At 40.3% G+C, this 25,698-nt stretch overlaps 2 protein-coding genes across 3 annotated transcripts; both read left to right on the forward strand.

Moving 5' to 3' along the window:
* The first annotated feature begins 235 nt into the window (after nucleotides 1-235).
* On the forward strand, nucleotides 236-19,317 carry LOC121719917 (GTPase IMAP family member 8-like). 2 transcript variants are annotated; one of them, XM_042105675.1, is made up of 4 exons: nucleotides 236-281; nucleotides 1,870-2,586; nucleotides 17,404-18,165; nucleotides 18,374-19,317. In XM_042105675.1, the coding sequence occupies exons 1-4, from the start codon at nucleotides 275-277 to the stop codon at nucleotides 19,090-19,092; spliced, it is 2,205 nt and encodes a 734-aa protein (XP_041961609.1). In that variant the 5' UTR covers nucleotides 236-274; the 3' UTR covers nucleotides 19,093-19,317. The 2 variants fall into 2 exon arrangements, with proteins under 2 accessions (XP_041961609.1, XP_041961608.1); XM_042105674.1 differs by lacking the exons at nucleotides 236-281; nucleotides 1,870-2,586 and adding exons at nucleotides 13,035-13,090; nucleotides 16,317-17,061.
* On the forward strand, nucleotides 4,067-9,444 carry LOC121719926 (GTPase IMAP family member 8-like). Its single transcript, XM_042105688.1, has 4 exons — nucleotides 4,067-4,364; nucleotides 4,736-5,458; nucleotides 5,585-5,617; nucleotides 8,498-9,444. Exons 1-4 carry the CDS (start codon nucleotides 4,184-4,186, stop codon nucleotides 9,085-9,087), a joined length of 1,527 nt encoding a protein of 508 aa, XP_041961622.1. The 5' UTR covers nucleotides 4,067-4,183; the 3' UTR covers nucleotides 9,088-9,444.
* Nucleotides 19,318-25,698: the final 6,381 nt, after the last annotated feature.

Raw genomic sequence — 25,698 nt, forward strand, 5'->3', positions numbered from 1 at the left:
GAATTATTGGATGAGGGAGAGGAAGGTCAGGTAGATGCGTAGTTGGATGAGGGAGAGGAAGGTCAGGGAGATGAGTAGTTGGACCAGGACCGCTAGGGGGGAGCGGAGTGACGAATGCCTGATGGTGTTCAGAGGAGCCGAATAAACAGAACACTACCGGTATTGAAACTACAGCATCGGGTAGATATTTTATGACTAGTTAATGTTTAACATAAATAATAGTCTCCTGAACTATGTTCTTAGTTTCACTTCTATTCTCTGAGCTCCGCTGACTATGACAGGTAACCAAATCTATTTAATAAAAACAAACTCAGCCTATTGAAATCAAACTCTTAATCTTATTTTGATTACTCTTATGATATGGCATGAATCACCGGTTAAGTCAAAGAAACTTAAAATGTGGAGTATGACTTCTATAACAGGATGAATGTTTTGTAAACTGAATGTAGATGTCATCTGTAAGTTACACCACAATTACGAAGGCCATTTCATTGTGTTGTATCCATGTGCAATTATAGGCTATTTCCCCCTAATAGAGGGAATTACAGGCATGCATGTGCATTAAGAAACACGTATGCCCCAAACTATTTTGCATGACAATTAGTGCATTAACATTCCTTGAAGATTGGTACTGCATTAACTGCTGGCCTTTTCATGTTAGATTGGTTGACTGTTTATAATCTTCACCATGAAAACAGGAGAACCCTTTGGCAATTATAAAACTAGGAGAGTACTAATGTTTAAATACATCGGAAACTATTAGCTAAACTGTATTTGTATCAAATCTTGAATTCATTTATAGTTTATAAAAGTCTTTCCTTCAACTATGTCTTACATTGTAATAAAGATGGGTCATATTGTTTATTAAGCATTTTTCTGCTTAGCTATGTCAGTCTTATCTATGCCAGTCTAAGACTTTGCTCAAGACTTTTATTGTTCCACATCGCTATAACAACTGTTGATGTTAATGATTATGTAGAATCCAGACACAGTTAATTTTCACTTCAGGTTTATAAATCAGATGAGAGCATCTATGTTTAGTGTGAATGGCAAATATAGTAAATAGGCTACATTTATAAAACAGGCAATCAAGCAAAAAGCAATATAGAGTAACATCTTGGCATTATTACATTATCATATGATATTCTACACATTCTATAATGTTTCAGAAAGCCGTGTTGATGAAAGACCAGCATAGCAACGGCCACAACTAAGTTAGCAACAGCCAAGCAACCACCTCAATTACCCTAGCAAACACTTAGCAACCATGTCAAATACCCTAACAACAGCCTAGCAACCACCTCAAGTACCCTAGCAACAGCCAGCAACCATGTCATATACCCTAGCAACAGCCTAGCAATCACTTCCATAGTTACAACCTAGCAACCAATATAGCAACCAATGAGATTAACCTAGCAATCAGCATAGCAACCACCACAACTAACCTAGCAACAGCCAAACAACCACCTCTAGTACCCTAGCAACAGCATAGCACCATGTTAAATACCCTAGCAACAGCCTGGGAACAACTTCCACAGTTACAACCTAGCAACCAATATAGCAACCAATGAGATTAACCTAGCAACCAGTATAGCAACCACCACAAATAACCTAGCAACAGCCTAGCAACCACCTCAGGTACCCTAGAAACAGCATAGCAACATTGTTAAATACATTAACAATGTTAAAAACATTGTTAAAAATAGTTTTAACATTATATTTCACACCATATGTTTTGCATTTTGATGCACTGGTAATTCCTTGGAATTGTATTTCTAGTTTTTATTATTATATTTAATCTCATTAACAATTGGCCTTTATCATTCTCTCTATCTTTCTTTTTTATGGAATCTCCTATCATGCCATCAGACATGAGACTTGTGATTCTGGGTTTTAGAGATGCAGGGAAGAGTTCAGCAGGAAATACCATCCTAGGGGGACAGCACTTCTACAGTAAGAAAACAGTCCAGTGTGTGAAAGGAGAGAGAAACGTAGATGGCAGACATGTCACTATTATTAAAGCTCCAGGCTGGGGAAAGGACCAACTTCTTAAAGACACGGCTGAGCTCATGAAAGAAGAAATTACTCTCAGCGTGTCTCTGTGTCCTCCAGGACCCCACTCAGTCCTCCTAGTCATACGTGCAGGCATGAAGTTCACAGAGACTAGCAGGAGAGCAGTACAGGAACATGTGGAGCTTCTAGGTGAGAGAGTGTGGAGTCACACCATAGTGCTGTTTACTCATGGAGACTGGCTTGGGGAGAGAAGCATTGAGCAGTACATCGAGAGTGAGGGCAAACCTCTCCAGTGGCTTGCTGAGAAATGTAGGAACAGGTATCATGTCTTCAGCAATGAGACTACTAAAGTTGAGGTTTCAGAACTGTTTCGCAAAGTAGAAGAGACAGTAGTTGGGAATAGCGGCCATCCTTATGAAATAGATGGAAAAGTACTGAGGGCAGTGGAGGAGAGAAAAACTGTAGAGACCAAGAAAGCGGAACAGATGAAGAATAAGTTTCAGGAGAAAAGGGATGTACCGACAGGAGGTGATGCTAAGACAAGTACAGAGACTGTGAAATCCATACCTACACGTGAGTCAAATTTTCCTGTATAAAATACTGTTATTGTTAGCCAATCACAGAAAAGCCCTGCATATGACACCCACATCCTTTGCTTTTCAGTATAAAGTTTATTCTATATTATTAAGTATTATATATTCTATATTAGGATTCACTATAAGTACTAGTAACCCTTTTGAATTCTGTCATTCCTGTGATGTGCTATATGCTCCCAATCAACAGGAGGTGATGCTATTACAAGTCCACAGACTGTGAAATCCAAACCTAGAAGTGAGTCGATTTTTCCTGTATAAAATAGTGTTATTCTTAACCCATCATAGAAATGTCCAGCAAATGACAGCCATATCCTTTGCGTTTCAGTATTGTATATTCTACATTATACAACAGTTCTGGTCGAACTGTTTATTCACTTAGTAAATCGTGCACACATTTTACTATATTGTGCGCATGATTTACTGAATCGTGTGCACGTTTTACTAAATTGTGCGCTCATTTTACAAGAAAAACAAATGAGAGCAAGTTTTCTGAATATACACAACAAACATCTTGCAATGACCCCTCCAGGGCTCCATAGATATACTGTATGTAGTGTTAGAAAAGCAATAAGCCACTTGAGTACATGACGTCAAATCAGCCGGCACATTTGATCGAATCAGCGCTGCGCAGATCTGGCGAAGCGTAAGGCATGTTTGTATTGAAAGATTCAGCCAGATCTGCGCAGCGCTAATGTGTTTTGTATGTGAAACCGTCACCACACTACCACAGAAGTGTAATTATATTTTGAGCATTGTTAGTAGAATAAAAATAGTGAATAGTGTCGTAGCAACCTGCCCTGTTAGTAACACCCCAGTTAGTGATACTGCAAATAAACGTAATTTTGCTCTCAATCAAAAGTTTGACGTTTTTACCGTAAATAGCCCTTGTTTTTCCTCCGGAGATACACTTCAATTCAACATCTGATAGATGACATGAATCGTTACCATTGAGGACTTCTAATTTCATCTGCATGATATTCATATATCACATTGTTTTATTTGCAGGGCTTTCTAAAAATCTGAGGATTATTTTACTTGGCCACTCAAATGCAGGGAAGTATTCTTTAGGCAATAGATTGTTGGGCAGGCCACACAATGCCCTCCATTCAGTAAAGAAGCAATGTTGGGTGTCAGGGAGGCATATCACCGTAGTGAACACCCCTGGCTGGGGACGAGAGCAGCGTCTTAGTGACACTCCTGAGCTCACCAGACAGGAGATCATACTCAGTGTGTCCCACTGCGATCCAGGACCTCATGTTCTGGTCTTGGTTATACGTGTGGGTGAGACATTCACAGAGTTAAATCGAAGAGCAGTGCAGGATCACATGGATCTCCTTGGTGCAAGAGTGTGGGAGCACACATTTGTTGTGTTGAAATGTGTGCGTGGACTGGATAATCTGCCCATTAAGCAGTATATTGAGAGAGAAGGGAAAGCCCTCCACTGGCTGATAGAAAAATGTGGGAACAGGTGCTGTGTCCTGGATAATAAGAATAAATCAGATTATTCTTATGTCGAGGAGCTTCTAAAAGTTGTTGACAGCACAGTTGAACAAAATGGAGGGTCTCATTATGAGATGGAGGGAGAGGTATTACAGGAAGTACAAGCAAAGAAAAAGGGACAGGTGGAGAGAGCAAAAGAAAGAGAGAATAAGGTAAGAAAACTCTGGGAGGAGCTGAAGATGTGCGAAGGCCTGGAAAAGATGACAATCAGGGACAAGCCAAGAAAGGAGACAACTACAGCAACGAATCAGACAAGTGAGTTCAGCTGAAATGCTTACATCTAACTGTTCTGTCCTCATATATGCATTTTATCTTATCCCCTTAATCCATGATCTTACTGGATATTTTCTTTTCCACATCAATCAGAACACTTGTAGCATTAAGGCAAAAGGTGCATGTTTTTATGCTTTGCAAGTCACCCTGATTAACAAATCTGATTTCAAGAGCCATGGACACATTTTTGTGTTGTTTGGTGTTGTGGGCATGCTTATGTCAATCTGTTGTAAATACTGTCCAGGAATTCTGTTTTGTGATTAATGAATATGGATGTAATATGTGTTATTTGTGATGATTTAATTTGTCAATTTATTGTCAGACCAGTCACTCTTCTCTCTCTTCCTTTCCAGAAAACCTTCATAACCTAGCAAACATCAGACTAGTCCTGCTGGGGTCTGTAGATGAGGGCAAGAGGGCCGTTGGAAACACCATCCTGGGAAGAGAGGAGTTTAGCTCTAAGATCATTTGTGAATGTGTGACAAAACATGGATCGGTGGGACAGAGACAGGTCACTGTTATTAACCCACCAGGCTGGGGCAGAGAGCAGCGACTTTCTGAAACCCCTCAGAGTGTTAAAGAGCAGCTCTTGTGGAGTGTGTTTCCTCCAGGAGCCCATGCTCTCATCTTGGTCATACGTGCAGACAGGAAGTTCACAGAGGCCAACAGGGTAGCACTGCAAGATCATATGGAGCTTCTTGGGGAGAGGGTGTGGAATCACACCATTGTGCTGTTCACCTGTGGGGACTGGCTGGGTAATATAGCCATCGAACAGTTTATTTACAGTGAAGGCCAACCCCTACTGTGGGTCGTAGAAAAATGTAGCTATAGAGTTCATCGTATGAACAATACTGACAGGGCTGCTATCACACAGGTCTCAAAGTTGCTAGAATCCATAGCGTTTGTGGTGGCAAAGAACAAAGTGAAACATTTTGAGTTAGACAGTGAAAGATACCAGAGAGAGAAATTGAAAATTGAAGCTCGGGAAAGGACAGTTAAAGAGATGCGAGAGAGGATTCAACAAGTGATGGGGATGGGGGATGTTCAAAGAAGAAGTAGCCTGAGACGACTTCCAAGTGAGTCTTCATTCACTGTTTTAGTTCATTTCCACTGCTATTTTTCAGCAGTAGTACAATCAATGAACAATTGCAAACATATGTTTCTATTTCGTTTAAAACTAATTACAATTATTTGATTGAAAGGTTTGAATGATGACAGAAGACCACCACAAACAGGTAATGGACAAACCCAACAATAAAAAGAAGCCACACACCAGTTGACAAAAAATAAATTAATCCTCAACCACAAACTCTTTCACAAACTTTCTACCATAACACAAATTAAGCTTTCATCTAATTGTGTCTTCAGCATCCCCAGAGGACTTAAATTGACTTGTATAGGCCTTACTGTGGCTATTAATGTTGACTAAGTCAGCTATGATTGTTACATATAAATATGCTTTGAAAGTTTAATCTAATTGTGAATTTATTTAGTATAGCATTTTCATAATTGCATGATTATGGTTAACTGCATTCTGTCCTAATACTATACTTAATAACTTAATTTCATCATCTGTTCACAAACTTCTGAAATATACTGTACACTACCAGTCAAAAGTTTGGACATGCTAAAGTTGATTAAAAAGAGAAATAAAAAAATCATCTTTTGGAAATTGATCTTAACTCATTGAATGCATACAGTAGCCGTTTTCGGAAGCTTTGTCCTAGAGTGCCAGCAATCTAGACCATTGTTGATGATTTTTGTACAGCCACAGCATATTCTGTGTTATAGCTATGAACACATACAATGGCTCATTTAAAAGGTGAGACTATAAGCTCTCAGTGGGTGCAAACCGTGTATTTCTACACGCCTCTGTTCCTGAGAAATCCCAAGCTAAACAGTGGCTAGTTTTCATCAAAATCGCTGTTTTTTTTTCTAGAAATGGAGTCTTTCATGAAATATGAAGTGTTGCCTGTAAACTTTCCGGGAAGTGATCAGCGAGACCTGGCGAGACTGCCATCTAGTGATAGACCCACGAAAATGGCCTGGTTTTGAGCTGCCGTGCATGCGTCACTGATTCGACCCAAAGCGGCAACCGAGTTATGATAAAATGTCCAGATAAAATGTCCAGATTGTGCGTTTTCGATCGTCATATACAGTATTTCATTTCCATTCATCACAGAGTTCCCAAAATCACATATAAGGTGTGTTAGAGTGTCTAGTTTCGTAATAATAAAAAAAAAAGCTAAAAACGTAATATTACGTTTTTGCCACTCAACGCATGGGAAGGAAAAACGTAATATTACGTTTTTGGCACTCAATGAGTTAATCCCCTGGACTTTGGAATTAAAACAGCCCCATATCATCACATACCCTTCACCATACCTAGACATTGGCATGAGGTACTTTCCATGAGATCATCTCTCAATGCAAATCAAACCAGCTATTAGGCTAACTGAAATAAAACCATGCCAAATGCCAATCAATGGTGAAGGGTAGGCCTATGTGATGATGTGGGGCTGTTTTAATTCCAAAGTCCAAGGGAACTTTATCAGGATGCAGTATCCTGGATCCATGAAATAACTGGCCTTTAAAAAATAAAAATCTGCCTGCCTCTATGGGAATTTAACATAGGGGTGTCCTTACTTATGCACCCTGTATTTTAAGGAAGAACATTTATTTATTTACGATACATTATTCATTCACAAAGAAAATTGCTGTCCTTAAAGGAAAATTCTGGTATTTAGCACTTTGAGTCCCTTTTCTGGTTTGTTTTGGATAAACTAGATTGGTGGACACTGAAATGTTGACGATTGGTCCTGTCTCGACTTTTCTGACTCGTTTTGAATTGCCTTTGACTACTCAGAGTGGCTGCCAACAGGCATACTCAAACATGTCCTAAAACAACCCTTAACGTTCGTTTTCAAAACTGTGCAACTCACCGAGTGGTTAGTGGTGTTTGTTGATGTTCCAAAACAAGTAGCGTAGCGAAATACAGTTTCTGTCGTGTTTTATTTGGCATTTTGTAAAATCCCATTGATTTCTGTTGGAAGACTCATTGCACGTTGATATTACTGCGCCACTGGATTTGGTTGTAGTCTTTCCGCGAGACCTTCTTTTACTGTCTATGCTTCAGGCTCAAATATTGAGCGGAAGTTTATACGCGGTTGTGAGGTGTCTGAAAAAACAGTTCCACAATAGCAAATGAAGACGGCTGGAAATCATACATTGCGCCGATATATTTGATTTTAATAATCAACGAACACCACTAACCACTCGGTGAGTTGCACAGTTTTGAAAACAAACGTTAAGGGTTGTTTTAAGGACATGTTTGTGCATGCCTGTAGGCAGCCACTCTGAAGCAGTAAAGGCGATTCAAAACGAGTCAGAAAAGTCGAGACAGGACCAATCGTCAAAATTTCGGTGTCCACCACTCTAGTTCATCCAAAACAAACCAGAAAAGGGACTCAAAGTGCTAAATACCAGAATTTTCCTTTAAAGGTTGGATTTTTACTCATTTTATTAATTGAGTAGAAATCACCCCACTCATTTGCAACTAGTAACAGCAGTTTGCCCTGAAAGTTGAGAAATGAGTTGATGGCAGTAGGAAGTAGTTCTACAAAGAAGATAGTTTTAGCGATTAAAACGTTTAAATTATAACAGCAAATGAACACAACGCAAGTGGCAACAGTGGAATAAGAGGGATAATGGACTCCAGGGTGTTCAGTTAACAGAAATAATGCACTTATGAGGTGTAACGGCCCCTTCGCTACCACATCGGGGCTGCATTACCACCTCGAACATGATGGGCATGACAGGATGATTTCCAATTGACAAATCAAATTGACAGTTATAGTAAGGATACGTCTAAGATAATATAGAACACAGCCATGACTTTAAAAATTGGTTCTGTAATAGAAAGATTGGGTTTTTCCTGTCTTTGAAACTTAAGTTAACTTAGGACACGCAGTTAGGATATTTTTACTGTACTGAGGCCCCTGGATTCTATCCAGCTTACAAGACTTCATCACTAAGTACTTGTAACTCACATGACTCACTGAGACGAAGCTGCTAATAATGTTTGTGAAATGTCGTTTACCCTCTAACCCTCCAAGAGTTCCGAATCATACTGCTGGGACACAGAGGATCTGGAAAGACGGCAGCTGGAAACACCATCTTGGGCAGTGAGGCCTTCCACACCAAGCAGAGTGTACAGAGCATGAAGAAAGAAGCTCGTGTAGCAGGAAGACGCTTAACTGTGATCAGAGCATCAGACTGGGAAAAGGAACAACTTCTGATAGACACTCCTGAACTGACTAAACAAGAGATTATGCTCAGTTTGTCTATGTGTCCTCCGGGACCTCATGTTTTTCTTGTGCTTGTAAGTGTGGTATTGAAATTCACTGAAGCAAGCCGCAGAGCCATTCAAGAACACCTGGAACTTCTCAGTGAGAAGGCCTGGAAGCACTGCATGGTGCTGTTCACATGTGAGGAGTGGTTGGGAGATATAACAATTGAACAGTACATTGAGAGTGAAGGCAAGCCTCTCCAGTGGTTAGTTGAGAAATGTGGGGACAGGTATCATGTGCTCAACCACAAGAAGAGGAGGGAGAACAGTCAGGTGACAGAACTGCTACAAAAGATTGAGCATATGGTGACAGGATATGGAGGCAGCTATTATCAACTAGACAGTGACACATTATAAGTCAGAAAACATGAGGAAGGAGGAGACAGAGAGGGCAGATGAGAGAAAGGTGACAGTAGAGAGGCACAGGCGAGAACTGCAGGCTAAATTAAAATAATTGACAAAAAGAACCGTAAAATTACAGTATACTGAATCACATACACACACACAAACATGCATACAGTACATACATTTCCACTGATGCAAAAAAGTTTGCCATCAGACCCAACATACACAGACATGAAGGTGAACACATGCCACCCAAACATAGACACTAGACATTTCTGAAGAAAAATATTTGTTGACAGGCAAGTAACATACACAAGTGTGTATATGTGTGTGTATTTTTGTGTATTACTATAAGCAAAACCTTTTCAAGACTGTCCCCCAAATATCCATACTTTTTTAATAGCTTGTGAATAAAACAAAAGGTCGAAGTGAAATCTGGAACTATTTTGGATACATCGCAGATAGTGAAGGCAACAGGTACACAGAGGCCCATTTGTAAAATATGTTTCATATCCATACTTTTTTCAGGTACTGTAAAACAGTATTTTGTAATTTTATACTTTCCAGACATGCCCAAGCACCCTATCCTAATCATTTTCAGAATTAGCCATCTACTGTAAAAGAACAAATTTACAAACATTGTTTGACAACATATGTCTGAGATTTCTCTGCTATTCAGTATATAATTTCTCTTACTGGACAGTCTAAAGAAAATCTGTTTGACTACATGTATTAAAAAAATAAATTTCTATTTAGAATCCATTTGATGTGTCCATGCCACACAAAGTTGGGCATACTTGTGCTTCTAATATCTTCAAAGTAGAAATATAATTTGAATGTGTACACTTTCTATGTCATTTGACCTGTCTTTTTTAAAAGTTTTGATCATGGTTTATTGTGTACATTTGTGAAATCCATTATCACCATGCTGAAAGTCTCTCTTTTCACTATATACTGGATGTTCCTGACTGGTGGCGTGACCAATATGCACTAAATATGCACTCAAACAAAAATTATGAAAAAAATCAGGCACCTGTCAGACACAGCATATTTGGTGAAGATTAGTCACACCACCAGAGCCCCCAAGAGTGCTTGCAATGTTTAAGAGAGTTTGATTTTAAGTGACATTATTGTTATATTATGTTATGATAATTAGGCCTATATAAAAGTGCACTGTTATGGTAATCACGAAGACGACGCTAGCCTGGGCGCTGACTCCACGGCGAGCCGCAACGCGTGAGCAGAGCCGAGGGAGTGCGGCGAGGAAGAGGTTCCTAGACGATGGATGGTTGGCGGAGCCGCTGAGGGCAGCGAACTCACGACGGTGGGGCAGCTTCGACGGAAAGGCCCTCTGAACTTCAAAACTTTTGGGTGCGTGTGAGAGGCACCGTGCTGTGTGGGCGCCCGTTCTAGTTGGCCTGTTGGCCGGCGCCTTTAAAAAAAATTTGTTGTGTGGAGTTCGTTAGCATGGCCATCTCGGGGGTCGTGCCTTCACTGAGGCTGCGAGGGAGTGGAACGGGCCGGGAGCAGAGCAGGACGGCTCTGCGAGATGGCAACACGAGGAGGGACGCCGAAGACGGTAGCTGCAGCGGGAGAGCTCAGCACGGTCCGGTTGCTGCGGAGTCGGTGCCTGTCTGTCCTGGTCGGCGACTCGACGGAGCGGAGTGGCGTTGGTGCAGCTTCATCTGACCCCCCCTCGAACCCCGGTGCTTGGTACAGTGTCGACGGTTGAAAAGGCCACCTAGGGCCCCGCCAGGAGAGGAGGAGTGCCGTGGTGACACGCCGCGGAAAGTGCAGCCTGAGGGCGGCTGCTGAGAGGGAGCTGGTGACGAGCGGGGTCGGCCACGTGGCTGCTAGCACGCCCGCACTGGATTGCTAGCAGCGTGGCTCCCCGTTGAGTGAGCTCCTGCGGCGTGTGCACCCCACGTGATTTGGCGGTACTGTCGCACTGGACTGAGTGGCGGGCGACGCGCACCGACGCTATAGCATGTGGCTACCTCGTTGTCGTTGCCGAGGACGGCAATGGCTTGTTGGGGGAGCTATGTAGCGTCGGCGCAAAAAGACAGTGTTAGCGTTCTCCCGCGCAGGGCATCCTGGGATACGAGAGCGAACATTTGGGGGGGTTTATGTCGTTATTTCTCCTTAGTTTTGAGTGTAATGTTAGCGTCTTTATTGTAACATGTTTCCCTTTTAGTTCTCCCTCGTGTGTGATCCTTTTTGTGTGGGGGGGCTGTGTCCTCCCCTGTATGTGTAGTGTGTGTGTTTGTTTGACCTGCCCCGTGTGTATTGTGTTCTGTGTCTTGGTCTTGGTCTTGGTCTGTGTGCTCTCGTTCTCAGCTAATAAACCTTTTGATTGGACAACTGTGTGTGTCGCTATCAAATCGTTACAATAGCCTATATTTGTTTTCCCAAATAACTACCTGAACTGTGGCACTGAGGATGACACATTTTTTTATGGTATGTTGGTCTCAAGGGTCCGCATCAACTTAGCCCATAACCAGTCATTTGTGTTAAAATGAAAAATGAAAATGCAATATTATGCAAAAAAAATGCAATTGTCTACCAGCTGGCGCAGCGTCTTGCTGCAAGACACACATGTGTTTCTAAACTTGTTACTTCCTACAACACAACCCAAGAGCTTATATGGCAGAGAATGTCTAATAAGGGTAGGATGATTTTCACATGAATTGTAATTCCTATTTCTTGTTGAAGCCGAAATAAACCTAAGAATGTTTATCGGACATGCTTGGTGTTTACTGCAAGTATGTTAATCTTACACCAGCCTACTGTAATGTTATATCCATAGGTAAAATAATGTTACCGTTAGCATTGGTTGAGTAAAGGAGGCTTGTTTGAATGTTGGTGTATTTGTGAAACATAAATGCGGTTATACCAAGCAAATTGATAACAGCACTGTAATTGTCTCAATCGACTGCCATCTCATTCTTTTCTGACCATACTGACAGGAGCTAAGTTAGTTAGCCATGACACTAACGTTCGCTAACGTGATGGTTTGCTAATGGAAGATAAACACCGGGCTGGGACATTTCTGCTTGCTAAATAGGGTTTCAGAATCAGCTTTATTGGCCAGGTTTGCATACACAAACAAGGAATTTGACTCCGGTTAATCTTTGTTCTCAAAGTACAACACTCACTTAACATATAAAGAATAAAAACAGAATAATATGAAGAGCGGTAGAATATAGCTAAAGTACTTTACAGTAGCCTATGTACATTTGTGCATAAATAAATAGAACGCTATGGGTGGGATAGAGTAGTGCATGTGTCTCATGAACTATTAAGCAAGATGAAGAGGTGACTGGAACACATGTTCAACATGGCACCTTAGTCACTTTGAAGACAGCGTCGTCATTCTGTGAAAAGAGACCAATCGCAATTCCAAACTCAATCGAGACAGATGAGGGAGAGGAAGGTCGTTTAGATGAGTAGTTGGATGAGGGAGAGGAAGGTCAGGTAGATGCGTAGTTGGATGAAGGAGAGGAAGGTCAGGGAGATGAGTAGTTGGATGAGGGAGAGGAAGGTCGTTTAGATGAGTAGTTGGATGAGGGAGAGGAAGGTCGTTTAGATGCGTAGTTGGATGAGAGAGAGGAAGGTCAGGGAGATGAGTAGTTGGATGAGGGAGAGGAAGGTCAGGTAGATGCGTAGTTGGATGAGGGAGAGGAAGGTCAGGGAGATGCGTAGTTGGACCAGGACCGCTAGGGGGGAGCGGAGTGACGAATGCCTGGTGGTGTTCAGAGGAGCTGTTGTCACTGATGAATTAACAACCGCCATCATAGAGCAAGTGTTGAACCATGACCTATCACCATGATGTCGGGTCACGTGAAAAGTAGCCGAATAAGAAACAGAAGAACACTAACTGTATTGGAACTGCAGCACAGGCACCTGATAGTGAGGTAGATATTTTATGACTAGTTAATGTTTAACATAAATAATAGTCTCCTGAACTATGTTCTCAGTTTTGCTTCTATTCTCTGTGCTCTGCTGACTATGACAGGTAACCAAATCTATTTAATAAAAACAAACTCAGCCTATTGAAATCAAGGCAAAATGTAAGGATGATTTCAATGCTAATGTGTGTTAGTTTTATTAATCTTATGATATGATATTATAAGTCACTATGATCAAGTCGAAGAACCGTGTTAAAATGTGGAGCATGACTTGTAAAACAGGTCTAAGATTTTGTAGACTGAATGTAGATGTAATTTGTAAGTTACAACACAATAACAAAGGCCATTTCATTGTGTTATTTGTGTTTGATTGTGTTGCGTCCATGTGCAATTATAGGCTATTTTCCCTTCATGTATAGGGCATTGCAGGCATGTGCATAAAAAAGAGATTTTGTTTCATAACTATTTTGTATGACAATTATAAGGTAACTGAAATGCATTAACAATCTTAAAAATATACATTCCCTAAAGATTGGTACAGCATTACCTGCTGGCATTTTCTTGTTAAACTGTAGGAGCGTAGTAATATTTAGATTTTAATATAGATATTCTTAGAATCCAGATATTCTTAGTTCATAGAAGTCTTTCCCTCAACTATGTCTTTTATTGTAATTAATATTGGTCATTGTGGTTTACTGAGAACCATTCATTTCTCTGGACTTATCTATGCCAGTCTTATCTATGCCAGTCAGTCTAAGACTTTGCTCAAGAGTTGTACCTTTATTGTTCCATATCGCTATAACAACCGTTAATCATTATGCAGAATCCAGACACATTTCATTCTAAATTCATGTTTATAAATCAGACGAGAGGCCATCTATGTTTATATATATATATATATATATATATATATATATATATATATATAGATTTATAAAACAGGCAATCAAGCAGAAAAGGTAATGTGGAATAACAGCTTGCCATTATTATATTCATATATATATATATATATATATATATATATATATATATATATATATATATATTATATTATGTTCTGTATAGATTTCTTCGTCCCTCATCTATTACAAGGTTCATTCTGACTGATGATAACACAAAAAGCTCTTAGTCATGTTTAAAAATGATGTCCTCAAATACAAACATGTTCTTCACCAACAACTAAATGTTCATTGACATCAGAGGTTTAAGAACAACCAAGTCACATCCAAACACATATCATACCAAAAGACATTCCTCATTTGTAGGGTTAGGCCATTTAATTTGCTCTATTCATGCAAAAGCTATTCATCTAAGTCAAGTCAAGGACAACACACATCACAGTTTTTTTCAGTCGCTAACAAGCGTTTGTCCAACCAGTTGTCACAATTTCAAAACTCTAAATACAATTAGCACAGCATCGGTCTTTTTTGGCCATACCATTCACACATTTCATGTCGTTTGCACACGATATGCAGTCAGTGAACACATTTCCACAATGCTTACATTTTCTTAACAGACAAGCTATACCTCCCAACAAAATTATGGATTGTTTTTGCAGTATTTACGAATGTTAACACACAACATCCCACAATAGTAAAAACAATATTCCAAACCTTAGATACAGTATAAAAACCTCTGCTTCCGCAATGATATCCGTTCAAAAACAATACATCTCAGCTGATAAAAAAACAATTCAATAATTGACACACAACTGATTTATGTTGGGTAAATTGGGCCAACCACAGCTGATTCCAGTCTGGCTTAGACTCAGTGGCAGGGGTTATTTTGTTCTATTACACTGACACAGTAAAATGAGGACTTTGAGGAGTAATGTTTTTAGAAACAGAAAAAGACAAACACTGTAATATCTGGACAAGGAATAATAAGAGCAAGGGGCCCAGGGAGAAGAGCAAGCCCAGTGAGAGATGCAGTGAGAGATGCAGGAGCAGTGAGAGGAGCAGAGCCAGGGAGAAGAGCAGGCCCAGTGAGAGATGCAGGAGCAGTGAGAGGAGCAGGGCCAGGGAGAAGAGCAGGCCCAGTGAGAGGTGCAGTGAGAGATGCAGGAGCAGTGAGAGGAGCAGGGCCAGGGAGAAGAGCAGGCCCAAGAAGAGGGCAGGTGGAGGTGTAAGAATGCGTGGTGGTGGCATTCCATTTGGCTGCAAGAACTGTTCTATCTCTATCTGTTCTAACTGTACTATCATTGACCAATCAATGCGATGTTGATGAAAACATGTGGCCTGAAGATCGCAGAGATTAGATACAGTAATTTTGTGCTTTTTTAGCTCCCCCCTTTTTATCTGGGCTTTTTGCTGTTGTTTTTTTTTGTTCAGAATGCTTGTGTGTTTCATGGATATATTGTTCACTGTAAGCATTGCAATACTGCAAAACTGTTTCTGTTCTATCATACTGTAACGTCGGTGCCTTTTGGACTGAGTGCTAGCCTCCCAGAATGCAATGTGTGTGAATGCTGGTTTGTGTAATGTTGGTTTTAGTTAGTGTAATTGCGTTTTCCTTGTCATGTACGTGTTAGCTTGTGTAGTCTTTCTTTAGGTTTTACCTCATGTGTTTTACCCGGTGTATTGTATGTCACAAATCTGTTCGTGTATCGTGCTTGTTTTATTGACTTCCCTTGTGTTTCCTATGTAATGGAGTTTTGGTCTTGGCCTATGTGTTTGGCTGATTCCTGCTTCCGCATTAAACCTTTGATTGGACAACTGTGTGTGTCACTATCAAATCGTTACAATACTGTAAACAGTATTTCTACTGTAGGAAACAGTAAAGGAAAACAAAACTGATTTGCTTTTTACTGGAATGCTTTTGAATGTGAACGTAACATGTGGACATACAGTTCCCAACCAAGACATTTAGTGTAAAAATTGCATGCAAATACCTGTAAAACTGAAACATAAAAGTCTATGCAGTTTTTGTAATGTCAAAAATAGCCAGTATTTTGAAACCTGGTGTACTTTGATTGACTGCATACCTTGTGAAGTGAAAACAAGTGTTATTCTTTCACAGAATAATTTCATTTTGAGTCAGATTTCCAGTGTTTTGGTAAAGTTAGTGTGTGCAGAGAAAGATGTGTTAGTAGTATATTTAACAAAATGTGTTTTTGAGAAGAAAATTATCCATTTGGCCAGTTGTGTTTTGTAGGTGTGAGTCTGTGTTAAGAGTTTAGAAAAAGTATCTGAAGTATGGGTAAGCGCTTGTTAGCGATTGAAAAAAACTGTAATCAACATTTCTGTAAATGTGCCAGTGTTAGCCAGCCGGCTACATTCTAATATTTGACCTCATTAATAATTGGCCTTTATCATTCTCTCCTTTTTTTTCAAGGAATCTCCCATCATGCCATCAGACATGAGACTTGTGATTCTGGGTTTTAGAGATGCAGGGAAGAGTTCAGCAGGAAATACCATCCTAGGGGGACAGCACTTCTACAGTAAGAAAACAGTCCAGCGAGTGAAAGGAGAGAGAAACGTAGATGGCAGACATGTCACTATTATTAAAGCTCCAGGCTGGGGAAAGGACCAACTTCTTAAAGACACGGCTGAGCTCATGAAAGAAGAAATTACTCTCAGCGTGTCTCTGTGTCCTCCAGGACCCCACTCAGTCCTCCTAGTCATACGTGCAGGCATGAAGTTCACAGAGACTAGCAGGAGAGCAGTACAGGAACATGTGGAGCTTCTAGGTGAGAGAGTGTGGAGTCACACCATAGTGCTGTTTACTCATGGAGACTGGCTTGGGGAGAGAAGCATTGAGCAGTACATCGAGAGTGAGGGCAAACCTCTCCAGTGGCTTGCTGAGAAATGTAGGAACAGGTATCATGTCTTCAGCAATGAGACTACTAAAGTTGAGGTTTCAGAACTGTTTCGCAAAGTAGAAGAGACAGTAATTGGGAATAGCGGCCATCCTTATGAAATAGATGGAAAAGTACTGAGGGCAGTGGAGGAGAGAAAAACTGTAGAGACCAAGAAAGCGGAACAGATGAAGAATAAGTTTCAGGAGAAAAGGGATGTACCGACTTCAACAGGATATGATGCTAAGACAAGTACAGAGACTGTGAAATCCATACCTACAGGTGAGTCCATTTCTCCTGTCTGGCTAATAATAATATTATTTTAATCACAGAAATGTCCAGCAAATGAGCCACATCCTTTGCGTATCAGTATGAAGTATATATTATTAAGTATTCTATTAGGATCCACTATATACCCTTTTGAATTGTGTCATTCCTGTTGTGCTATTTTCTGTTACCATTAGGTAAGATAAATAGCTTAGAAAGCACCCACTTGATGATCATAAAAGTGTGTGCTCCTTGAAAGCAGTACCTAATTCAATATCAAATAGATGACTCCATTGAGGACGTCTAATTTCTCTTTCATCTGCATGCTACTTATATACTACATGGTTCCATTCCCAGGGGTTTCTAAAGATCTGAGGATTCTTTTGCTTGGTCACTCAAATGCAGGGATGTCTTCTGTAGGGAATGGTTTGTTGAGCAGCCGGGAGTTTGATTCAGAAAATGCCCTCCAGGCAGTGAAGAAGCAACGTTGGGTGTCAGGGAGGCATATCACCATAGTGAACACCCCTGGCTGGGGACGAGAGCAGCGTCTTAGTGACACTCCTGAACTCACCAGACAGGAGATCATACTCAGTGTGTCCCACTGTGACCCAGGACCTCATGTTCTGGTCTTGGTTATACGTGTGGGTGAGACATTCACAGAGTTAAATCGAAGAGCAGTGCAGGATCACATGGATCTCCTTGGTGCAAGAGTGTGGGAGCACACACTTGTTGTGTTGAAATGTGTGCGTGGACTGGATAATCTGCCCATTAAGCAGTATATTGAGAGAGAAGGGAAAGCCCTCCACTGGCTGGTAGAAAAATGTGGGAACAGGTGCTGTGTCCTGGATAATAAGAATAAATCAGATTATTCTTATGTCGAGGAGCTTCTAAAAGTTGCTGACAGCACAGTTGAACAAAATGGAGGGTCTCATTATGAGATGGAGGGAGAGGTATTACAGGAAGTACAAGCAAAGAAAAAGGGACAGGTGGAGAGAGCAAAAGAAAGAGAGAATAAGGTAAGAAAACTCTGGGAGGAGCTGAAGATGTGCGAAGGCCTGGAAAAGATGACAATCAGGGACAAGCCAAGAAAGGAGACAACTACAGTAACGAATCAGACAAGTGAGTTCAGCTGAAATGCTTACATCTAACTGTTCTGTCCTCATATATTCAACCCCTTAATCCATGATCTTACTGGATATTTTTTACTTTTTCCATATCAATCAGAACACTTGCATCATTAAGGCAAAATGTGGATTTTTTTGTAATTCAGGTGCATGTTTTTCTTTGCATACCCCAAATCCCCCTGATTAAATCTGTTTTGTGCAAGGGTCCTTCCTAACAGATATTCCCCTCCAAGAGTTCCGAATCATGCTGCTGGGACACAGAGGATCTGGAAAGACGGCAGCTGGAAACACCATCTTGGGCAGTGAGGCCTTCCACACCAAGCAGAGTGTACAGAGCATGAAGAAAGAAGCTCGTGTAGCAGGAAGACGCTTAACTGTGATCAGAGCATCGGACTGGGAAAAGGAACAACTTCTGATAGACACTCCTGAACTGACTAAACAAGAGATTATGCTCAGTTTGTCTATGTGTCCTCCGGGACCTCATGTTTTTCTTGTGCTTGTAAGTGTGGTATTGAAATTCACTGAAGCAAGCCGCAGAGCCATTCAAGAACACCTGGAACTTCTCAGTGAGAAGGCCTGGAAGCACTGCATGGTGCTGTTCACATGTGAGGAGTGGTTGGGAGATATAACAATTGAACAGTACATTGAGAGTGAAGGCAAGCCTCTCCAGTGGTTAGTTGAGAAATGTGGGGACAGGTATCATGTGCTCAACCACAAGAAGAGGAGGGAGAACAGTCAGGTGGCAGAACTGCTACAGAAGATTGAGCATATGGTGACAGGATATGGAGGCATCCATTATCAACTAGACAGTGACACAATATCTAAGTTAGAAAACATGAGGAAGGAGGAGACAGAGAGGGCGGATGAGAGAAGGATGAGAGTAGAGAGTCAGAGGCGAGAACTGCAGGCTAAATTAAAATAATTGACAAAAGGAGCCATACATTCTGTTCAGAGCATCATTAACAGTGATGTTAACATGACATATGCGATACACATTGGAACAAAAAATGTTCTCTTCCGAGTACTCCTCCAAAGGAAAAAAAAAATAATGATGCTACTTTTTGTAGTTTTGCAAAACAAGTGTGTGTGTGTGTGTGTTTGGGTTTTGAACTTCAACCTTTAATAAATGTGTGTATATTTTTTGCTTTTTTATATGTATAATACTGTAAACAAAACTTCCAAAGTTTTTTTTTTTTTTTAACTGTCCCAAAAATGTCCATACTTTTCCAGGTCTGTAAAACAATATTTCATAATTCTATACTTTTCCAGACTTTCAAGACATGTACAAGCACCCTGTCCTAATATTTTTAGAATTAGGCCTATAGAAGAATACTTTTCCAGACATTGTTTGACAACAGACATATGAGATTTATCTGCAATATATAATTTTACAAAGACTGACTGTAAAAATGTTTGACCATTAAAACAAAATCTGTTTGGTGTGTTTACACTACAGAAAGTTGGGCATACTTGTGCTTCTAATCTTTGAAGTAATATGTACACTATGCTGTCTTTTTATCTGTCTTTTTAAAATGTTAATCATGATTAATTGCACATACTTCATTAGATAAGTATGTACATTTAATAATAAGAATGTAAATTGTAAATGGGGGCTGGGGTTTTTGTAGTAACTACACTGTCTGTAAGAGAGAAAGGTAAGGGGGTGATGGGATTCGTCTTCACAGGACAGGAGTTAATATAAGGATAATATTAATGCCAACCAATATTAATAATCATCCTGTTGATGGCAATGGAATCATGTAATGATCAGTTGCTAATTTGACATTTTTGATCTTGCTTGCTTTGTTCTTGCACGAGAACCTACTGTATGCATCAGAGTGGAATCTGGAAATGACCTGTAATTTCATTCATAAACTTCAGAAGAAAAAAATGTGACTTGAATATTCCAACCAATTCCGGGCCATTTTATTTCTGCACATAGTGTCACCTACCCGACCTAGGCAAGATAGCTTATAGGCTAGCACATAACAGTGACTAGCCCTGTAAATGCGCACTTTCTCTCCTGTTTCTGCCCAATTTGAATGCTCCACTAGTTTCTCTCAAAAGTGCTGCTTGCTCACTGAAAACTGACCGTTAGATGTTTTGATGCTATTTTAATTTGAGGGCTAGAGATCTGGGGTCCTGACGTTAGTAAAGGTTAGTAATAGAGGATAGATAAAACGATAGTCAAATGAGTTATTATTAGCCTGTACGTCTCCCCTGCATGTATGGCAGTTTGTCAGGGCCGTGCCACTGGAGGAGGGGCCACTGCTCATATACTCCCCTTAATTATTGCAAATAAAGACTTGGTTGCAACTTTTTTTAATATTTGGGAAATTGTGAGTAAGGGACTGCGACCACACAGCCCAGGCTACTGAAGTGCCGCGAGGGCACGGCAAATTAACTTCTGAAACAATATATTTAAACTCATGATATTCAGACATGATACAACAGCCCAGCGGGAATCCTCCCGAAGCTCCCGATTAGCCACTCCGGGCCTGCCTGAGAGGGACTGGCTCTTGGCCCTACCAAAGGCTATTGTGAAGACAATGCAGGAGGTCCGAGCCCCTTCTACTAAAGCGGCTTACACGTACAGAGTGTTTGCAGCATGGTGTCAGGCTCACCACACAGCTATCAAGCTATGGCAACTATCAAGGCAGCTAGTCCGTATCGGGGAATAGCAAGGAGGGCTGCTCCTTGCCATTAGCAAGGAGGGCTGCTCTTTGATCTCTCGATACCTTAAGGGTGCACACACAGTGGCTCACAACGTCGAGCGCTGGCCCTCTGGTACCGCCCTGGGACTTGGACCTTGTCCTTGAGGCTCTGCAGTATCCGCCATTTGAGCCTCTCGGCAATGCAGACCTGAAGTGGCTCTCTCTTAAAACGGATTTCCTTCTGGCCATCTCGTGGGCCAGGGGGATAAGCAGACTCCATGCGCTCCATGTCTGTCCATAGTGACTGTTGTACACATTTTCACCTGATGTATTCACATCACACCACATGATTGGCTCAATGTATTCACATGTCGACGTTTTGCCGAGGAAGGGGTGCACAATGGAGAAGTTTGCCTCGAACGTCGACTACTAGGCTGCAGCCTTCCATGCCGCGGTCCATCCCTCCAATGAGCGTCGTCAAACAGTAAACGTCATTGACAGCGCCACAGTTTGTCTGAAAGAGCGACAAGATACTTGAGGTTGGACGCTGTAAAAGCCGGCGTCTTTGGAGCTAACAGTGCTAAAATCAAGGATTTGACAATAAAAGAGTTACACATGTACACCGATGTTTGGTATTAATGTATCTTACAACCTATTAGCCTACTAGATCAATGGAAATGGGCCTGTGTTGCGCTGTATCAATGTTACGTTATATCCTCAGAAACAGACGATAAAAAAAACGTAATTTCATGGATGTTTATGTGTCTGATTGGTGGGCAGTTGTTTATTCGATGCTAATTGGATGTGATAATGATGTCGTATCTTTCTTGTCACTCAATCTGTGAAATTGTCACTCTGAGGTAAATTGCAGGAACGGAACACCCAGATCAATGCAGTGATTAATTTGACCATCATTCAAAAGGTAATTGACTTGTCAATGTAGCCTGAACAAGTGCAGACGTTACCTGTATGTTACTTACCTATGTGTTGATATTGTGTGGCCCATGGGTTCATCTTTGATCAATATTAAGGCTAAATAAATAACTGTGGAACTGGGATTGGCGAAGAAACTTGATTGTTTGTCTATTCCTAATGGAAATTCTTCTTTGAAATGCAGCACAAGCTAGGGGACAATGGCTAGACTAGGTTATGAAGTAATGGTCTACATTATGTAATGCTGTGTAAGTGTTTATGTGCACAGCAAGACACTTATTAGCTATTCTTCAAATTTCTTAAAGATATTACACTAAGCACTTTCACTCACAGAAAAAAGATCAGATGGTCCAAAATGAACAAACTTTATTGGAGATACAGTAAGCAGTGTTGGGCAAGTTACTTCAAAAGCGTAATGCATTATTTATTACTTGTTACTGTCATCTCAAAGTAATTTGTTACATTACAATATTACTGTCCTTGAATTGTAAGGCATTACACTACGTTTACATTACTTTCACCAAAATAACAGGAAATATGGATTTGGTGTTCTCAATAGATCTTCATGTGTTCAATGCAGCTCATTACACGGCAGGCGGTGATGTGGTATGGCATAATGACTGAGCTAGGCTTAAAAGAACACTATAATGGTTGCATTGGACAATGTAGGCCCCAAATGCCAAAGGTCACTCACAACTTAATATAGTAAAATATAGCCATAGTGAAATTGTATGTTGACTTTAAATGGTTCTCATCATTGCTGGTTGCCTTTCCTTCCACTTACAGTGGTGTAGACTTAATGCAAATAAGTAGAGTATGGCAGAGATAACTCAAATTCCCTTTCTACAGTCATCTAAACATATCAAACATATATAACTAACATATCAAAAAGGCAGAGGTTTGACATTGTTGTTTTATTGATATTCTCCTTAATGTAGTGTTACCATGTTATTTATTATTGCCCCCCCCCCCCCCCCCCCCCCCCCTCATTTTCATTGTTTATTTCATTAGGCTATTGATTGATCCCTGTTAAATGTAAGTATTATATTGTTTTGTATTTGTATATGGCTTTGCAGTGAGGGGTTAGGTGCTTTGCTTTGCTTTTTTCTTAATAAATTACTATTTTTACAACTGTCTTTCTTCCCCCATTATGTGATGGTGTGAACAAGCCCACGCCATTACACATACATCAGTTTGGGAAAGATAACATCTGATAACAACCCATAAACATAAGTTATTGTATTTCTAAGCATGTAAGTGACTGTAAACATCCTTGAATCCTCACTAGGGTAAGAAATGTAAATTTACAAAGACACCTCTGCCTTTTTGATATGTTAGCTATATATGTTTGATATGTTTAGATGACTGTAGAAAGGGAATTTGAGTTATCTCTGCCATTCATGCAACAGATCTACTGTAACATGGTTAGGCTATACTTCTCATTTCAAGCAGTGAGAATAACTAAAATGTTGCTTTTACAGACAAAGATCGTAGCCATTATTCTCAAACTATTTGCATTAAGTCTACACCACTGTAAGTGGAAGGAAAGGCAACCAGCAATGATGAGAACCATTTAAAGTCAACATACAATTTCACTATGGCTATATTTTACTATATTAAGTTGTGAGTGACCTTTGGCATTTGGGGCCTACATTGTCCAATGCAACCATTATAGTGTTCTTTTAAGCCTAGCTCAGTCATTATGCCATACCACATCACCGCCTGCCGTGTAATGAGCTGCATTGAACACATGAAGATCTATTGAGAACACCAAATCCATATTTCCTGTTATTTTGGTGAAAGTAATGTAAACGTAGTGTAATGCCTTACAATTCAAGGACAGTAATATTGTAATGTAACAAATTACTTTGAGATGACAGTAACAAGTAATAAATAATGCATTACGCTTTTGAAGTAACTTGCCCAACACTGCTTACTGTATCTCCAATAAAGTTTGTTCATTTTGGACCATCTGATCTTTTTTCTGTGAGTGAAAGTGCTTAGTGTAATATCTTTAAGAAATTTGAAGAATAGCTAATAAGTGTCTTGCTGTGCACATAAACACTTACACAGCATTACATAATGTAGACCATTACTTCATAACCTAGTCTAGCCATTGTCCCCTAGCTTGTGCTGCATTTCAAAGAAGAATTTCCATTAGGAATAGACAAACAATCAAGTTTCTTCGCCAATCCCAGTTCCACAGTTATTTATTTAGCCTTAATATTGATCAAAGATGAACCCATGGGCCACACAATATCAACACATAGGTAAGTAACATACAGGTAACGTCTGCACTTGTTCAGGCTACATTGACAAGTCAATTACCTTTTGAATGATGGTCAAATTAATCACTGCATTGATCTGGGTGTTCCGTTCCTGCAATTTACCTCAGAGTGACAGTTTCACAGATTGAGTGACAAGAAAGATACGACATCATTATCACATCCAATTAGCATCGAATAAACAACTGCCCACCAATCAGACACATAAACATCCATGAAATTACGTTTTTTTTATCGTCTGTTTCTGAGGATATAACGTAACATTGATACAGCGCAACACAGGCCCATTTCCATTGATCTAGTAGGCTAATAGGTTGTAAGATACATTAATACCAAACATCGGTGTACATGTGTAACTCTTTTATTGTCAAATCCTTGATTTTAGCACTGTTAGCTCCAAAGACGCCGGCTTTTACAGCGTCCAACCTCAAGTATCTTGTCGCTCTTTCAGACAAACTGTGGCGCTGTCAATGACGTTTACTGTTTGACGACGCTCATTGGAGGGATGGACCGCGGCATGGAAGGCTGCAGCCTAGTAGTCGACGTTCGAGGCAAACTTCTCCATTGTGCGGAAGGGGTGTGATATGTGTAGTAACGGCCATATTGGCGTTACAAACTAGCCCCATGCATTTCTATGGAGGGTTTTTTGAGTGCTATGTCTCCTCATTAGAAAGTCTCTGGCGTTGCTACTTCCTGGGGTTTACGGTGGGAGCCTCTCTCTCCACTCCAATGCGTAACAGCCATTTCGTCTTCCCACTCCACATTCATCAGATTTTACCGCCCAAGGGCCCTATTTTTCGACCTGGTGCATGGCGGAAAGTGGGTTATTTTCCCAGCGCAAAATTTATTTGTATTTTACATGTGTCTTTTTTTGAGCAACGCGCCAAGGGGTGTGGCAATTAGCGACCTAAGGAAGGGATCTGGTGCGTCGTCTAGAAAATTGCTATCGTACACCTAAAACGCATTACGCCACTGACCAAGAGAAACCTGGTCAGAAGTCCATGGCAAGTTCTTTATATGTTATTTTAAGAGCAGCTATCTATGTAGCTATCTATCTATGCTAGGCTGGAGCTAAAAGCGGTATCGCCAGACTCAGAGAACGCCTGGATGAACTGGAGAAAGGTAAAAATCAATTGTTTAAGGAGGTGGGAAATCAGTATAATTCCCCAAATGGTGGAATAACCTTTTAATCAGATTAATTTGAATCTGATTGAAAAAATGTCCATGTAAACTTGCCTAATGAAAGAAACTGTCTCTGGCATAGTGAGAACAAGCTGGGATATCATTATTTGCTAGTTTATTGATGGGGCAATCAAGCATACATTTACATTTTGAGAAATTCATTTCCAGAGACCTTCCTAGTTAAATCAATCCATTCAAACTGATTAGAGATGCATTGTCAATAAATGTGCCAAGGCATTTATAATATAAATTTTTATCCCTCAAATGACAAGTTTGATGTCTGTTTGGTGCACTGTAGTCTTCATTGCACTAAAGTAATTCATAGAACACCAATCTCTGGATGATGAACTTCAGTAAAACAGTCAAAGGCAAGCTTCAGTTTTAAATATTTTTTTTATTTGAATTCGAATTCAAAAGTAATCAAACAAACAAGACAAATTTGCATTTGTCTAGCCAAAGCAATATTCATATACA

The sequence above is a fragment of the Alosa sapidissima genome, chromosome 10 (assembly GCF_018492685.1).
Source record: "Alosa sapidissima isolate fAloSap1 chromosome 10, fAloSap1.pri, whole genome shotgun sequence".
Classification (NCBI taxonomy): domain Eukaryota; kingdom Metazoa; phylum Chordata; class Actinopteri; order Clupeiformes; family Clupeidae; genus Alosa; species Alosa sapidissima.